This window comes from Lagenorhynchus albirostris, chromosome 8, assembly GCF_949774975.1.
Source record: "Lagenorhynchus albirostris chromosome 8, mLagAlb1.1, whole genome shotgun sequence".
NCBI lineage: Eukaryota > Metazoa > Chordata > Mammalia > Artiodactyla > Delphinidae > Lagenorhynchus > Lagenorhynchus albirostris.
Genome location: NC_083102.1, coordinates 28145542 through 28164314, shown reverse-complemented (window position 1 = coordinate 28164314; position 18773 = coordinate 28145542). Strand labels below are relative to the sequence as shown.

Sequence of the window (18773 nt, the reverse complement as noted above, 5' to 3'; positions counted from 1 at the left end):
CAAAAAAATGAATTTCCATAAATTTACATATAAATGAGTATATTCTACCAAGAAATAACAAGCATCCTGTCAATCATTTAGTAATATTTAAGTTCTACTAGCTTATTGCCTATTTGGCAAAGCAATCTACACAGTACCAATGAAAATATAAATACAAACTTGTAAACATTATTACAGTATATCACTGTACTTGTTAAATTCCTCCTGTTTATTTCATATTTTCTCTATTTCATATAAAACAAAACAATAAAACCACCTCTCAGGCACTTATTCCTCTTCAGGTTAATAGAACAGAGTATTGTTACTTAGATTTATTATCATGCAGAATAAAATTGGGTACATATTTTGCCAGTAACAATATGAAAGCCCTTGATCTCTGTTTTTTGGCTTTTTTTTTTTTTTTTAAAGAAGATGTTGGGGGTAGGAGTTTAGTAATTTATTTATTTATTTTTGCTGTGTTGGGTCTTCGTTTCTGTGCAAGGGCTTTCTCTAGTTGTGGCAAGCGGGGGCCACTCTTCATCGCGGTGCGCGGACCTCTGACTATCGCGGCCTCTCTTGTTGCGGAGCACAGGCTCCAGACGCGCAGGCTCAGCAGTTGTGGCTCACGGGCCTAGTTGCTCCGCGGCATGTGGGATCTTCCCAGACCGGGGCACGAACCCGTGTCCCCTGCATCGGCAGGCGGACTCTCAACCACTATGCCACCAGGGAAGCCCTTTTTGGCTTTTCTAATCAAAAATAATTATTACTAAATATGGTAGCCCTTTAAAAGCCAATGAATGAAATACTTGCAAAACTCTTAGTTGGAAAAGTATTAATAGAAAATGTTCAGTGGCATCATCTTAAAGGTTAGTGGGGATTTTTTGTCGCATTCTCCACATTGAAAACCTGTCTGATAAAAATTTTATCCAGATCTAATAATATTTTTAAATTTGGGCATTATCAGCACTAACCTAATAATATACTGAGAACTAGAACGATAGAACTTCCATTGATGGTGCCTATTTTAGACAAAGGGATTAGAGTTCATAATTCATTGTATATATAATATAGCAACTACTCAAGAGGACATAATTAACCCAAATAGTTGGAAATGCCACTTGTGAAAACATACACAAAATACACATCTAATTTTCAAAGTAATTTATCAAACTCAATTCCTACTTTGCATTAAATCGTTAAAAACCAGAACTGCAAAATAAAACCATGAGAATTTGACATATTATAAAATTTTTGTGAAACATATTCTTCACTCATTTTACTTTGATAGTCCCTAACATTGTGTTTACATCAAAACATTCTTTCTCCAACTTAAAAAATGAAAAGCTATGTAAGAAACACTACAGGAATGTTTAACATCATTTCCACTATTCACCACAGAAATTCAACCAACTGAGAAAAATGAAATATAAAACAGATTTTGCTCATGCTAAATCTTATTGCAGGTCACCAAGTCGTGGAATTCTAAATTTTACACCTGTTAACAGATTATTATCGTGTCCATTATCTTGTCATATTTTGCTTCTGATTTTGTTCAAAATGTGTTTTGTTATGTTCTTTTCTTTTTTTAATCAAAAAACAATGTTATGTTTAGGTACCTATGTGTGGCAAAACAAATTCTCTTTGTTTTGTTCAGTAGGCTAGAATATTACATTTTGAAGGACTTACTTTCATAATTATAACCTGACAGACAAGGTCTACTGGTTATTGATAAACTTTTGCTAAAAAATAATTAATTCACATTAAATTTTTATAAATTGAATAATGTTTTTAAGTGTCCAAAGTGAGCCTATATTAAGAGATAATGCAAAAGTTCCCACTTAGAATTACCTTTCTTTGCGTCTGTTTTCCAACACCCACCCCCTTTTTTTAAGGAGGAAATCACAGAACTTGCACAGAACTTGCAGAACTTCCTCCAAAGATACCATTTGAATCTGATCTAACTATGAAAGTGATCTAATTATGAAAAAGCAGGTTAACTTTCTTCCTTCTATCTTGGAAAAATTATATTCTAAGAATAAACGGCTTATTCTTATAGCTTTGGTATTTTCAAAGTGAAGTATCTAGCCTTCATTTTGTAGCCTTGTATCTAGAGTTAGATCTGCAGTTGTATTAGATAGTAATGAATGATATATTTCAAGATATGTTCCTCTAAGGCTAAAAATGGTCATAGGGCTAGAGAATCTACTCACTTTCATTTAAGCTTTGTAAGTCCAAAGAAAAAAATAGCCACCAAAATACGTCGTTAGTGCCTCATGACCCAGCATTTCCACTTCTAGGTGAATCCAACAGAAGTGTGTGTATATGGTAACCAAAAGACAAACACTACATTGTTCATGGCAGCACTATTCATAATAGCCAAATTCTGGAAACAACCTAAACACTCATCAGCAGTCAAATGGATAATAATAGTATATTCACGTAATGGAATATTACCCAGTAAAGAGAATAAACTACAGTTACAGACAACAACACGAATGACGATCACAATGCTGAAGAAAGAAGGCAGCCACGAATGAGGACATACTGAAAGATTCCGACTGTACAAACGGAAAACTAGCAGAAACGAATCTCTGTGTTAGAAGCCAGGACAGTGCCTACCCTTGAAGGATGGGGCTGGTAATAAAAGGGGGCACAAGGAGCACTTCTTGGACACTATTATATTCTGGTTCTGATGTGGATGATGGTTACACCATGTGTTCACTTTGTGAAAATTCTTTGAACTACAAACTTATGATTTGTGCACTTTCCTGGAGGCACATGTGAGTGTAAAAGTTTACTGAGAGAAGAGAAGAGGAGAGAAGGGGGAAGGGAGGACAGGGGAGAGGAGGGGAGAAGAGAAGAGTGGAGAGCAGAGAAAATAAGGAAAGAGAAGTAACAGCAACAACAACAAAATATACGGCAATCATTTCTTACTATTTACTAACCTGATGACAAGATCCTGCGTTGCCACCAAGGAGTTCAACTTCACTTCTTGTTTACCAACGTACAGGCTAACAGGATTTATATTATACTTCTTGCCTAACTGTTCGATTTGATTCTCCATGTCAGACCCTATTCAAGAATCAAAACATCCAATCTTTAGATTTCCTTCCACTAGTCAGAGAGTAAAACACATTTTAACATCTTCAAAAATAATTTTTCAAAGTTTAGAAACAAGATAGTCATCTAACATTCACAGAGTAGCCATGTTTTGAAATCAATTTTACTTCCTCTTCTTTAAAAATTGGGGCTTATTTACCTACTGTTATTTCTATATTGTCGTCCCTCGACAGGTATTCCAACACCGGCTCAGATACGTAACCAGATCCAAGAACCAAGACCTTTTTCTTGGTGCTCGCTGAGAGTGACTGAACACGTTCCCTATAAATAAAAGGGGGGGGGGAGGGAATTTGAACAAAAAACATTTCAAGTAACAAAATGTTGCTGTCCCCAAACCAGACTAAAACCTAGACTGTGAAGCAATTATTTTTTTCCCACACTTCTTATAGTAAGAACCTCAACAGGAGTTCCCAATACCAACATTTTTCATTATTTTAGATCTTGTATGATGAACAACAGACCCTGAGATCTTTGAGGTGTATGAGTTCCCTATACCACTAGTGAGGTGCAGATGCTGGACCAGCGCCTGGCTACTCACAACTGAGTAACTTGGTGTCACACTCTATCCTTCCAGGGGACATGATTCAAAATCATGCTGGGGGCCTAACATCAAACCTTATTTACTCCTCGCAACAATCCGAGAAGACAACGATCTGAGGAGGAGATTATTATCATATTAGACACTGCCTTGTGATTTATCTTCAGGGTCACTTGAAAACAGTTAAAACCATAATTTTGAAATCACAAACGCCATGGGTTAAATGTAGAAACCTACATGAGTCACTAGGCAGAACTTTAATTCTTGAATTTTTCTGTTGTTGGAATTTGTGCCTTCCTGACAGCTAACTCTTTGTCTTTCCTGCAAACTCTGACCTCCAAGACAGTGACTGAGTCTTAGCTGTCTTTATAAACTCACTATTGCTCACTGTGTTTTGCCTTAAAGATGGAAGATACTCATTAAATGTCTTTTGAATCAGAGTCCCAGATAACATTATAAAACCATGGAATGGCTTGGTGACAGGGACTTAAGCAGAAGGCTCTGTTGCTGGAATCTTTTAGGACAGGATGTCTCTCAAACCTTAACCTTTATTTAACTTCACTTCATTTCATTAATTATAAGTGAATAAAAATAAATTTAAATGTAAAATGTTCCTGCCCCCTCTTCACCCCCAGAACTCATATTACTGATGAGGGGACGACTCCTTTAACTTCCACCCCTATCCCATTTCACCTCCCAGAAAGAAACACTATTACAGATCCTCTCTAACAGCACTTTCTGTAGTTTGTGTAATTGAAACACATTATTTTGATGTCCAAAAAATAAAATGTTCAAAATACATATTTAAGAACTCGCTCCTAGATGTTAATACTCTCCACCCCATCAGCAACCCCAAAACGCTCCAGGTGAATAATCATTGTGCTAAGGAACGAAGAGAACAAAAGAACAAGGCAGGGATTCAAGAGAACTCCAATTTCCTTCCAAAATGCAATCTTCATTTTCAGTCTCTTGGCACAAGGTTCTACCTGGGAAGGAGGGCAGGAAAGTCCCAGCAGTTGGGGCCAGCAGACCTGCCGCTACGTGAAATATAGTGTGTAAAGAGCGACTGGTCATGGTAGACACGTCATTGGATTAGTAATGTAAGAAAGAGATCATCTGATGATGACAATTCAAAGATACACAGAACTATGAAAAACAAATATGTGCAGTTTCCCCTACAAGACACTCTCCTATGGAGTTACAGAACTAGTTGCTTTTTTAAAAAACAAATTATACACTCTTGTATCATGCCAGAATATTTCACTGACACACAAAAAATTACTGTAAGCTAACAAACACATTTGGAAAAGGCGTAACAGTAGTACTTGATCTGGTCATATCTCTTATTTACTTCTTACAGGTGGAAAAACTGAGAAAGAAGACCAGGCAGTTTGTTTGTTTGTTTTTAATTTTCCCACTCTGGCTTCTCCTGAGAATTCAGTGCATGGGTTATTTTTTTTTAATGTGAATAGACCAGTGGAGCAGATATAAACACGGATCAAGTGCAATCAGTTGGAGACCAGAACATTCCAAAGAAATGTCAATGTTTCCAAACTTTTAGTAGTAAAACCAGTTATAGAAACCAGGGCCTTAGCTAAGTATCTTCCTAAGAGAACTGTTCTCTCCAGTAGATTTGCCACATTACTTCCTGACACTTTCCTCCTAGTAAGAATCCCCAGGGGAAACTGACCTCTCACGATTTTCTTTCTTCACTACTTTTCTTAATTTCTAACCAAAAGCTCACTTTTCCGAGTATTATCCGAAACAAAAGAGAGTCCAAATCCTCAACCAAAAATCAGCCTGAAAGCACCACAGAAAGGGTTAGCAAGCTCATTTTCCTCTGAGAGAATAGCTGAGACATTACAACATGCAAAATGCTGGAGAAGGAACAAGGACAGAGCTTTTGGAGTTTTGCTTACTTACACCCAAGTCTACATGGATAACAGAAAGCCAGAACGATGCTACACTACTGTTGAAGGGAAAATAATTCACAATGGTTCCAGGCAGTCACTTCGTTTGAATTTCCTATTATGTACAGACATTTTTTAAAATTACATATTGCATAATCCTAGCATCACGAACTCACATGGAAGCATTAAAAAAAAGGACTCATGAGATCCATGATAAGAATAAATGTATTAAACAAGAGGATGTGAATGATGCTTACCTGCTCTCCCGGAGTTTCTGGATATATTTATACTTATTAGACAATGTGCCGTTGGATGTAATCACTGCCTGAATATATACGATACAAGACATTTCTTTAGTCACCACATTTAGTCCCACAAACATGGGCTCATGACTAATAGAGAAAAGAGAGAGTAACAGAGAAAGACAGGGAGAGAAAAAGGAAAGGGGAGAATGGGGAGCAAGGATAGTGGTGGAAAAAGACATTCATGAAAAGAAATTCTTTTCATAACTTACATCTCGCACCACAGGAGAAAAATTCTGACTCTCAAGAGGCTGTGTCGCGTCTGATAATATCTGAAAAGGAAATGAGATTGGAAAGAGAGAAATGACATTGCAAAGAAGGCTTCTTGCTATTTTATCCATATGAAAATATTAGTCAAAGGAAAGAAAATAGTTTAGAAAACAGTTTTTTGAAAATCACTGAATTGTATAGATAATTGGTAAAAGAAGTTTTCTATAAGCAATGAATTCTGCCCCCCTAAAACATTATTTTAGTACAATTATTTCAGTACAATTTCCAACTCTAAAACCAAAATTTAATCACGTTCGCTTACTGGAAGCACAAAATAACTTATGCTTCCCCACCAGTTATATGTGTCATGTTGAGCGTGCTGGTAAATACCATCACACGCTTTATAACCATAGTCCTCCCTCTGAGGAACTCTACCCCTTCCCAAAAGGTTCAGGCTGGGGCTTCCCTGGTGGCGCAGTTGTTGAGAGTCCGCCTGCCGATGCAGGGGACGCGGGTTCGTGCCCCGGTCCGAGAAGATCCCACATGCCGCAGAGCGGCTGGGCCCGTGAGCCATGGCCGCTGAGTCTGCGCGTCCGGAGCCTGTGCTCCGCAACGGGAGAGGCCACAACAGTGAGAGGCCCGTGTACCGCAAAAAAAAAAAAAAAAAAAAAAAAAAAAGAGTTCAGGCTGTTCTATTAGAAGTAGAGAATGGGTCTTGCAGACAAAAGAGCCACCAACCCTACAATAGAGTCTCCCTCGGGTCAATATTAGTTCTGTTTATAGGCACATCAGCATTTCCAAAGTGTCAAGGAAAATGCCTTGACCTAGTAAACTCAAAAAGTCATTCACACTCTTCCCATTATCTTGCAAGAATGAGTCAGATGGCCAACAACAAAGGCCACATCTCTCATATTAACATCCCAGCAACCCAGTCCTCCTCTTTTCTTCCAAGGTATAGAATCCTTGAATAGACTGCCAAAGGGTAAAGGTCATATAAGTCAGTATGATTGCTTCTGATGGCCAATGAGACGATCATTCCTTCTTTATCCATAGGTTAAGGTCCAGAGCACTCATCCAACTATGAAAAGTATAAAATGTACCTACCAGATGCTGGCAAGACAGTATCTGTTTACTGTATTAAAATAAATATAAAACTACTTCCGTGTGTCTAAAACATAAGACACCTAGGCTCTCTATTGCTGGGATAATGGCAAAGCCAGGGCATTCTTTGGGAAACTGATGAAATGGACACACCTGGGGTCTCCCCACTGCTTGTTTCTCCCAGGCACCTTTGGAGTATTTCCTTCTCAAGCTGACTTCTCCACCTACCAACCCTGTCTACAAGCCAGGAGCCATCAGTAAGTAGACGATGAAATGAGTTCGCATTTCACTCGGTATATGGTTAAACCGCTGAACTCTTGTGTATCTTTTCACTCTCTCTCTGCTCTTTATCTCTTAATTCCACAGCTTTATTTAGGCCTTACTGGGACCATGGGAACTACTTCCCACCTCTCTTTCCTCCATTTATCTCCAATCTACAACACAAATCTGATTATTTCTCCTGTGCCTATTTAAAATAATTCAGTAGCTTTCCGTTGCCTTCAAGTTAGTCTCAGGCTCCTCTACAGTCTGGCTCTGCCTCTCCTGCCTCAACCCTCCCATTGGCCTCACACCCAACACTTCAGTCCTGCTAACAGCGTGGAAAAGCTCTGAAAAGCCTTTACCAAAATCTGCCCCCAGGCAGACCTGGAAAGTAGGAACTGCACTTGGCATCTTGCTGTATGCCTACTACATTATAAAATGGTAAATATTCAATAAATACCTTAGTGGATACATGCAATAATTACTTAAAGTTCAATGGATTTTTTTTCCCCAAGGAAACTAATAATTGTCTTGCACTGCAGTCCTCAGAGATGCCAATCCTCATTTCGTTTTTTTTTTTTTTTTTGGCCATGCTACACGGTATGCGGGATCTTAGTTCCCCAACCAGGGATAGAACCTGTGCCCCCTGCAGTGGAAGCGCGGAACTTAACCACTGGACCAACGGGGAAGTCCCTAATAATTGTCTTGAGTCCACCTAAAGAAAGGCAAACATAAAAGACAACAAAAGGCTGTTTGATCACTGCATTTAACTGTCTCCCTTGCTAGAATTCGACCAGTACAAAACTGCAAGCAGAAGCCTCCTGGAACATGTGGTATGTCTCGTCACTTCCACATATAACACCTTTGAGGCTCATCACTCTTTTTTTTTTAATACATTTATTTTATTTACTTATTTATTTTTGGCTGTGTTGGGTCTTCGTTGCTGCCCTCGGGCTTTCTCTAGTTGCAGCAAGCGGGGGCTACTCTTCATTGCGGTGCGTGGGTTTCTCATTGCGGTGGCTTCTCTTGTTGCGGAGCATGGGCTCTAGGTGTGCAGGCTTCAGTAGTTGTGGCACACGGGCTCAGTAGTTGTAGCACGCGGGCTCAGTAGTTGTGGCTCACAGGCTCTAGAGCGCAGGCTCAGTAGTTGTGGCCCACAGGATTAGTTGCTTCCCGACATGTGGGATCTTCCCGGACGGGGGCTGGAACTTGTGTCCCCTGCATTGGCAGGCAGATTCCTAACCACCGCGCCACCAGGGAAGTCCCTCATCAGTCTTTTCTAAATTAATTTCAAGCTACTTATCCTGGTGTTAAGACCCTTTTAACACAAAACCAACATATTTACCTTAACTCCACCAGACCAGACAACGCACAGAAAGCTTACATTAAATTACTCCCACCTTTGCTGCCGTCTCCATCACACAGGATGCCTCCCACACCTACGCAAATGAACAGATCCTATACATCTACCAAGAGCCAGCTCAAATGTCACCTTCCCTGACTTTCCCAACAGGGCAGATCCTCTCCCTCCACAACATCATTGGCATCTTTCTGATGGCTGTCACATTCCATCTTATGGCAGAGTTGCACACTCATCTTATCCCCTTCCTGGACCTCATACTCCTATAGGTCAGAAACTGTGTTTTAATTCTCTTCACTTATATGTGTGCCTTGTTCCAACAGACAAGAAATATCTATTGAACTCAACTGAAACAAAACTTCCATATTGGTTCAAAATGATATCTTGTGCCCTGCAGTGCTACAGGGTCCATAGGGACCTCAAGTCAAAAAGGAAAATCTGTGGGAAATAGGACAGTGCATATACCGGCATACCTTGTTCTATTGTGTTCAGTTTACTGTGGTTTACAGGTACTGATTTTTTTTTTTTTTTTTCACAAATTGAAGGTTTGTGGCAACCCTGTGTCGGGCAAGTCTATCAGTACCATTATTCCAAAAGCATTTGTTCACTTCATGTCTCTGTGTCACATTTTGGTAACTCTCCCAATATTTCAAAATTTTTCATTATTATTATTTTTGTTAAGCTGATCTGTGATCAGTGATCTTTAATGTTACTATTGCAAAAAGATAATGACTCATTGAAGGCTCAGATGATGGTTTAACATATTTTAGCAATAAAGTATTTTTTTAATTGAAGTAGAGTTGATATACAATATTGTATTTCTTAATTAAGGTATGTACATTTTCTTTAGACTTAATGCTATTGCACACTTAATAGACTACAGTATAGTTTAAACATAACTTGTATATGCACTGGGAAATCAAAAAAATTTGTGTGACTCACTTTATTGTGATATTCACTTTACTGCAGTGGTCTGAAATTAAACCCACAATATCTCCGAGGTACTTTAAGTATAGCTCCCATACCATTATCAGAAAAGAATACAGAAAATATACTTAATTTTTTAGTGGTAAGCAGATACACATAGTATTAAAACAACATAGAGACACTCATCAGTTTTCAAAAATGTCCAGTGCTCAAAGATAGGCTGAGATAGATGTCTCCAAGACAATCCCACCACACTGTTTGGAAGACCTTAGTGACATATAAAAGGAAGGAGCTGTGACAACTTAGGGAAGTTGGCTTTGTCAACAGACATCGAAGCACTTTTCTTAGATGTAGTCACCAATGTGGAAGCAATGGCTGGGACGCTGAGCAGAGAGAAACTGAGAAGAGCTTTCGGCTGACCTTAAACAGGTGACAAAAACTGGAGCTTAAGTTCTGTTGAAGGGGATCCTAATAAAGGCCAGATTTTCATTTGTGATCCTGAAAGACTATATTCTAAATAAATGGTAAATTGAAAAACATCAGTTTTCCAAAGGACCAAAGCCCACCTTTGAATCATCAATTGAGGTGATTTTTTTCCTAGCCTATCCCCCTGCCAGAAACAAAGGAAATCTTCTCTGAAAAAAAATACACAAAATCCAGAGCCTCAAATCATCTCTAAAATTTTATAGACACAATATCCAACATTCAATCAAAACCAAACAGGCATACTAAGTGATAAGAATTGACTGAAAACCAAGAAGAAGTAAAACAAAGAACATAAACAGACCCAAACGTTCACTGTAATTATCAGAAGTGAGTTTAAACTCGGATTAATATGTTCAAAAAATAAAATTTTCCCCAAAAAGGCAAAACTAATCCATAGTTTTTAGTCAAGATGGTAGGTACCTTTCAGAAGGAGAGTGGGAACGGTGCTGGGAGAGGCACAAGGGGATTTCTGGGATGTTAACATTGTTCTCTTTTTTACCTATGTAGTGTTCACATGGGTGTCTTTGTGATAATTTATCATGCTGTATACTTACAGATCACTTATCTGTGAGACTTTAATATTTTATGCTATTATATAATGTAAAAAAATTGTATTTTCTTCTTTAAGAAAAATTTTATTTAAATTTTACTTATCCCTCATCAGTTACATGGGCTAACCCTCAAACACACTTTACTAAGGATTTCATTGAATTGGCTTGCTTTTCTCCTAACATCTGTATGAGATCAACTGTACTGAATGAATGGCAATTTTGATTAAGGACAAATTGGAATGAAAAACTGTGACCTAAGGTTCAAAAGAAATAAACTTGTAGGGCTTCCCTGGTGGCACAGTGGTTAAGAATCCGCCTGCCAATGCAGGGCACATGGGTTCAAGCCCTGGTCCGGGAAGATCCCACATGCTGTGGAGTAACGAAGCCCACGGGCCACAACTACTGAACCTGTGCTCTAGAGCCTGTAAGCCACTACTACTGAGCCCACGTGCCACAACTACTGAAGCCTGCACATCTAGATCCCGTGTTCCACAACAAGAGAAGCCACCGCAATGAGAAGCCCGTGCACCGCAACGAAGAGTAGCCCCTGCTCACCGCAACTAGAGAAAGCCCACGCACAGCAACAAAAGACCCAACTCAGCCATAAATAAACAAATAAATAGATTAATTAATTAATTAAAAAAAGAAAGAAACTTGTAATTGAAATTTTGAAACATAATAATTTGTGACTTGCAAATGGCTAGTAACAGCTTCTTAGAATGGTAAATGATTTTAGAGCAGCCAAACAAAAAGACATTTCAAGAAATAACAGTCAACTCCATTCACAAAGGCAAATTAGCATGCAACATTTTCCATATTTTGGCCTAATAAGGTAAGAGTTGCACTGAAATGCATACTTGTAAGATTCAAAAGATGAATTAAAGCCAAAGGCTCACCGATAGCTCTTCTAGCTACTCCAAAGCTCTGCTGGAGTCAAGCTGATTTAATTAATGGATTATGACTGGGGAGTTCTCTTTTAGGTAGGGACTAAGCTCTAACAGACCATCCCTTCTACGCATAACAACTATAAACTCTGGACAGAATACAAACAAAACTAACTACGTGAGGGCTTCAGAGAATGAAGAATAACAGGCGGTTTGGGGAGTGTCAAAACTCGGAAGAAATCAGCAGTGCCATAGTTGAGCTTGCTGTTCTCTTGGCATTGCCCTGAGGAGGGGCCACGTGGTGTGAAGAGCTAAAAACCTGCAAGCAAGCTCGCTGACTTTCTGATCTGAGGAAACAGGGCTAAAACCCACAGCACCACAGCCTCTGGAGTGTGACTGGAAAATGCCAAAAAGGACAGATTCAGATAAAGTGAAGCCCAACTTCCATGTAAACTCTGGTCCAAGTCTGGAAGGACTGAGCATGTGCAGGTCAGATTACAAGCAATCCAGATAAAGATGAAAGAGCTGAACTTGAGCTACCTGTCTCAGGTGAGACAGAGTTTTCAGTTTAAGTCTAGCCAAGTTAATAAACCAAACAAAATCAACACTTTTCAGAGAAATGTAGCAATCCGGAATCTCCACAGCATGACTCTTCACCTCATCCAGGATGTTCTCCAAAACTATTCAGCTTAGGAAAACGAGAAAATTATGACGTGATCCATTCTCAAGGGAAAAGACAATCAATATATGTCAAGCCCAAGTTTACCCAGAATTTTGGAAATATGAGGTAGACTGTAAAGTGGCTTTTACAGCTGTGCTCCATGTGATAGAGGAAACTACACTCATAATAAATAAAAAGATAGAAATTCTCAGGAGAGAAAGAGAAAAAAATGTACTAAATGGAAAGTTTAGAACTAAAAGAGAATATCTGAAATAAAAATTCAAGTAAAGAGCTAAAGGAAGTTATTGATTCTTCAGGGAAATGATACCAGAGGGAAATGAATGAACATCACTGAAAATAGTAAACATCTAGGTAAATTTATTATTACTTTTTAAATATACACATGCTTTTCACCACTTAAACATTTACAATTACAGAATGTTAGAACTAGAGGGACCATTAAGATTATATATTAAAACCACCTTACTTTACAGGTGAAACATCTGAGGCTCAGAAAGGAAGTGACTGCCCGGCTCAAGGCCATAAAGCAAGTGATTGTCTCCAGTAAAACCTGGCATTTATACTCTCTTTCTCAGGCTACTTTAATCCCTCAGCACCAATTCCAGACACACTGCAGATCCAGTACTGCATCAGCAAGCTTTCTCAGCCTTAACTTCTTGTGTCTCAGTTTTCTAATCAGTACAATGGGTTGATAATGGTACCTACCTGAAGGGGTGATCACGAATATTTAAAAATAAAAATATATAAAGTAATTTGAACACTGTCTGGAACATAGTAAGTGCTATATAATATTGTTTCCAACCATGATAATGCCTGCCACCATCATTTTCTAAAGCCTGTTACATCTCCCTGCTGACATATTCCAGGAGGAAAAACAAAGGGTCAAAATAGAATAATTTGTGAAAGAAAAGAAGAAAATGGGCTGGAAGTTGCACTTATTAATACCACACTACCTATTGCCCCATTTTAGTATGAGAGCTCCTGAGTGAAACCATGGATGAAAAGGACAAGAGCCACTCTTCATACCTTTGGAACCATTGCCTGAGGCAGACAGCCATAAGCAATAGAAATAAAGCAGGATGGGTATAGATGCTTAGGATAAATACTGAAATAAGAAAGCTTTTCCCGAAAAAGAAAATGGAATTTAGATAACACCGTATTTCAGCAGTCAATCGCTGATCACAGTAAATAATACATGACCAGTGGACCTTCAAGACAGCAGAGGAGAAAGACGTGGAGATCACCTTCCTCCCCACAAATACATCAAAAATACATCTACATGTGGAACAACTCCTACAGAACACCTACTGAACGCTGGCAGAAGACCTCAGACTTTCCTAAAGGCAAGAAACTTCCCACCTACCTGGGTAGGGCAAAAGAAAAAAGAAAAAACAGAGACAAAAGAATAGGGATGGGACCTGCACCTCGGGGAGGAAGCTGTGAAGGAGGAAAAGTTTCCACACACTAGGAAGCCCCTTTGCGGGCAGAGACTGCAGGTGGCAGAGGGGGGAAGCTTCGGAGCCACGGAGGAGAGCACAGCAACAGGGGTGCCGAGGGCAAAGTGGAGAGATTCCCGCACAGAGGATCGGTGCTGACCAGCACTCACCAGCCCGAGAGGCTTGTCTGCTTACCTGCCAGGGTGGGCGGGGGCTGGGAACTGAGGCTCAGGCTTCGGGGGTCAGATCCCAGGGAGAGGACTGGGGTTGGCTGCCTGAACACAGCCTGAAGGGGGCTAGTGAGCCACAGCTAATCGGGAGGGAGACCAGGAAAAAGTCTGGAACTGCCTAAGAGACAAAAGACCATTGTTTCGGGATGCGCAAGGAGAGGGGATTCAGAGCACAGCCTAAACGAGCTCCAGAGATGGGCGCAAGCCGCGGCTATCAGCGCAGACACCAGAGATGGGCATGAAATGCTAAGGCTGCTTCTGCAGCCACCAAGAAGCCTGTGTGCGAGCACAGGTCACTGTCCACACCTCCCCTCCCGGGAGCCTGTGCAGCTCAGCCTGCCACTGCCAGGGTCCCATGATCCAGGGACAACTTCCCGGGAGAACGCACGGCACGCCTCAGGCTGTTGCAACATCATGCCGGTCTCTGCCACCAGAGGCTCACCCCTCATTCTGTACCCCTCCCTTCCCCCAGGTGAGTGAGCCAGAGCCCCCTAATCAGCTTCTCCTTTAACCCGTCCTGTCTGGGTGGGAACAGACACCTGAGGGCGACCTACACGCAGAGGCAGGGCCAAACCCAAAGCTGAACCCCAGGAGCTGTGCGAACAAAGAAGAGAAAGGGAACATTTTCTCTGTGCAGCCTCAGGAGCAGCAGATTGACTCTCCACAATAAACTTGATGTACCTGCATCTGTGGAATACCTGAATAGACAACAAATCACCTCAAAATTGAGGTGGTGGACTTCGGGAGCAACTCTAGACTTGGGGTTTGCTTTCTGTGTCTAATTTGTTTCTGGTTTTATATGTTTATCTTAGTTTAGTATTTAGAGCTAAATATCACTGTTAGATTTGTTTATTGATTTGGTTAGTCTCTTCCTTTTTATATATTTTTTTTCTTTTTCTCTTTTTGTGTGTATGTGTATGATTCTTTGTGTGATTCTGTCTGTATAGCTTTGCATTTACCATTTAACCTAGGGTTCTATATGTCCACTTTTTGGGTTTTTTTTTGTTTTGTATAGTATTTACCGTTAGTTATCATTGGTGGATTTCTTTATTGGTTTGGATGCTCTCTGCTTTCTTTCTTTTATTTTTTTTTAAATTTATTTTATTTTTATTCTTGGGTGCATTGGGTCTTTGTTACTGCGTGAGGGCCTTCTCTAGTTGCGGCGAGTGGGGGCTACTCTTCGTTGCGGTGCGCAGGCTTCTCATTGCGGTGGCTTCTCTGGTTGCTGAGCACGGGCTCTAGGCAAGCAGGCTTCAGTACTTGTGGCGCGCAGGCTCTAGAGCATAGGCTCAGTAGTTGTGGCGCACAGGCTTAGTTGCTCTGCGGCATGTGGGATCTTCCCGGACCAGGGCACGAACCCGTGTCCCCGGCATTGGCAGGAAGATTCTTAACCACTGCACCACGAGGGAAGCCCTCTTTCTTTTTTTTTAATTATTTTTTTAATTTTTAATAATATATATTTTTAATAACTTTATTTTATTTTTTTTTCTTTCTTTCTTTTTTTTCTCCGTTTTCTTCTGAGCCGTGTGGCTAACATGGTCTTGGTGCTCTGGCTGGGTGTCAGGCCTGAGTCTCTTAGGTGGGATAGCTGAGTTCAGGACATTGGTCCACCAGAGACCTCAGAGCCCCACATAATACCAAACGATGAAAGCTCTCCCAGAGATCTCCATCTCAATGTGAAGACCCAGCTCCACTCAAAGACCAGTAAGCTACAGTGCTGGACACCCTATGCCAAACAACTAGCAAGACAGGAACCCAACCCCATCCATTAGCAGAGATGCCACCTAAAATCATAATAAGTCCACAGACACCCCAAAAGACACACCAGACGCAGTCCTGCCCATGAGAAAGACAAGATCCAGCCTCATCCACCAGAACACAAGCAAAAGTCCCCTCCACAAGGAAGTTCACACAAACCACTGAACCAACCTTACCAACTGGGGGCAGACACCAAAAACAACGGGAACTACGAACCTGCAGCCTGCAAAAAGGAGACCCCAAACACAGTAAGTTAAGAAAAATGAGAAGACAGAGAAATACACAAAATATGAGGGAGCAAGGTAAAAACCTACCAAACCAAACAAATAAAGAGGAAAAAGGCAGTCTACCTGAAAAAGAATTCAGAGTAATGATAGAAAAGATGATCCAAAATCTTGGGAAACAAGTGGAGAAAATACAAGAAACATTTAACAAGGACCTAGAAGGACTAAAGAGCAAACAAACAATGATGAACAACACAATAAATGAAATTAAAAATTCTCTAGAAGGAATCAATAGAAGAATAACTGAGGCAGAAGAAAGGATAAGAGCAGAGCAGAAAAAAGAAAAAGAATGAAAAGAACTGAGGACAGTCTCAGAGACCTCTGGGACAATATTAAAAGCACCAACATTTGAATTATAGGGGTCCCAGAAGAAAAAGAGAAAAAGAAAGGGTCTGAGAAAATATTTGAAGAGATTATAGTTGAAAACTTCCCTAATATGGGAAAAGAAATAGCCAATCAAGTCCAGGAAGCACAGAGAGTCCCATACAGGATAAATCCAAGGAGGAACACACAAAAACAAATATTAACCAAACTATCAAAAATTAAATACAAAGAAAAAACATTAAAAGCAGCAAGGGAAAAGCAACAAATAACACACAAGGGAATCCCCATAAGGTTAACAGCTGATTTCTCAGCAGAAAATCTGCAAGCCAGAAGGGTGTGTGGCAGGACATATTTAAAGTGACAAAAGGGAAAAACCTACAACCAAATTACTCTACTCAGCAAGGATCTCATTCAGATTCGATGGAGAAATTAAAAGCTTTACAGACAAGTAAAAGCTAAGAGAATTAAGCACCACCAAACCAGCTGTACAGCAAATGCTAAAGGAATTTCTCTAAGAAGGAAACACAAGACAAGGAAAAAACCTATAAAAACAAACCCAAAACAATTAAGAAAATGGTAATAGGAACATACATATTGATAATCACTTTAAATGTAAATGGATTAAATGCTTCAACCAAAAGACACAGGCTTGCTGAATGGATATAAAAACAAGACCCATATATTTGCTGTCTACAAGAGACCCACTTCAGACCTAGGGACACATACAGACTGAAAGTAAGGGGATGGAAAAAGATATTCCGTGCAAATGGAAATCAAAAGAAAGCTGGAGTAGCAATTCTCATATCAGACAAAATAGACTTTAAAATAAAGACTATTAGAAGAGACAAAGAAGGACACTACATAATGATCAAGGGATCAATCCAAGAAGAAGAAATAACAACTGTAAATAGTTATGTATCCAACATAGGAGCACATCAATACATAAGGAAAATGCTAACAGTCATGAAAGGGGAAATTGACAGTAACACAATCATAGTAGGGGGCTTTACCACCCCACTTTCACCAATGGACAGATCATCCAAAATTAAAATAAATAAGGAAAGACAAGCTTTAAGTGATACATTAAACGACATGGACTTAACTGATATTTATAGGACATTCCATCCAAAACAACAGAATACACATTCTTCTCAAGTGCTCATGGAACATTCTCCAGATAGATCATATCTTGGGTCACAAATCAAGCCCTGGTAAATTTAAGAAACTTGAAATCGTATCAAGTATGTTTTCTGACCACAATGCTATGAGACTAGATATCAATTACAGGAAAAAAAACCTGTAAAAAATACAAACACATGGAGCTTAAGCAACACACTACTTAATAACCAAGAGATCACTGAAGAAATCAAAGAGGAAATGAAGAAATATCTAGAAACAAATGACAATGGAGACACAACAACCCCAAACCAATGGGATGCAGCAAAAGCAGTTATAAGAGGGAAGTTTATAGCAATACAATCCTACCTCAAGAAACAAGAAACATCTCAAATAAACAACCTAACCTTACACCTAAAGCAATTACAAAAAGAAGAACAAAAAAATCCCAAAGTTAGAAGAAGGAAAATAATAAAGATCAGATTAGAAATAACTGAAAAAGAAATGAAGGATACGACAGCAAAGATCAATAAAACTAAAAGCTGCTCCTTTGAGAAGATAAACAAAATTGATAAAACATTAGCCAGACTCATCAACAAAACAAGGGAGAAGACTCAAATCAACAGAGTTAGAAATGAAAAAGAAGTAACAACTGACACTGCAGAAATACAAAGGATCATGAGAGATTACCACAAGCAACAATATGCCAATAAAATGGACAACCTGGAAGAAATGGGCAAATTCTTAGAAAAGCACAACCTTCCAAGACTGAACCAGGAAGAAATAGAAAATATAAACAGACCAATCACAAGTACTGAAATTGAGACTGTGATTAAAAATCTTCCAACCAACAAAAGCCCAGGACCAGATGGCTTCAAAGCCATCAAATGTTTGAATTCAAATGTTTGAATTCTATCAACCATTCTGAGAAGAGCTAACACCTATCCTCCTCAAACTCTTCCAAAATATAGCAGAGGGAGGGACACTCCCAAACTTATTCTATGAGGCCACCATCACCCTGATACCAAAACCAAAGATGTCACAAAGAAAGAAAACTACAGGCCAATATCACTGATGAATATAGATGCAAAAATCCTCTAGAAAATACTAGCAAACAGAATCCAACAGCACAATAAAAGGATCATACACCATGATCAAGTGGGATTTATCCCAGGAATGGAAGGATTCTTCAATATACGCAAATCAATCAATGTGATACACCATATTACCAAATTGAAGGATAGAAACCATATGATAATCTCAATAGTTGCAGAAAAAGCTTTTGACAGAATTCAACACCCATTTATGATAAAA

At 39.5% G+C, this 18773-nt stretch overlaps 1 protein-coding gene across 1 annotated transcript in view; it reads right to left on the bottom strand.

The window, feature by feature from the left end:
• Positions 1–18773, bottom strand: part of AASS (aminoadipate-semialdehyde synthase) — a 69660-nt gene that overhangs the window by 24082 nt on the left and 26805 nt on the right. The window contains exons 12-15 of the mRNA XM_060156791.1: positions 6062–6121; positions 5805–5872; positions 3239–3360; positions 2925–3051 (exon numbers count right to left, since the gene is read on the bottom strand). Coding sequence (XP_060012774.1) covers positions 2925–3051; positions 3239–3360; positions 5805–5872; positions 6062–6121 — 377 coding nt within the window. The remainder of the gene's footprint in view (positions 1–2924; positions 3052–3238; positions 3361–5804; positions 5873–6061; positions 6122–18773) is intronic.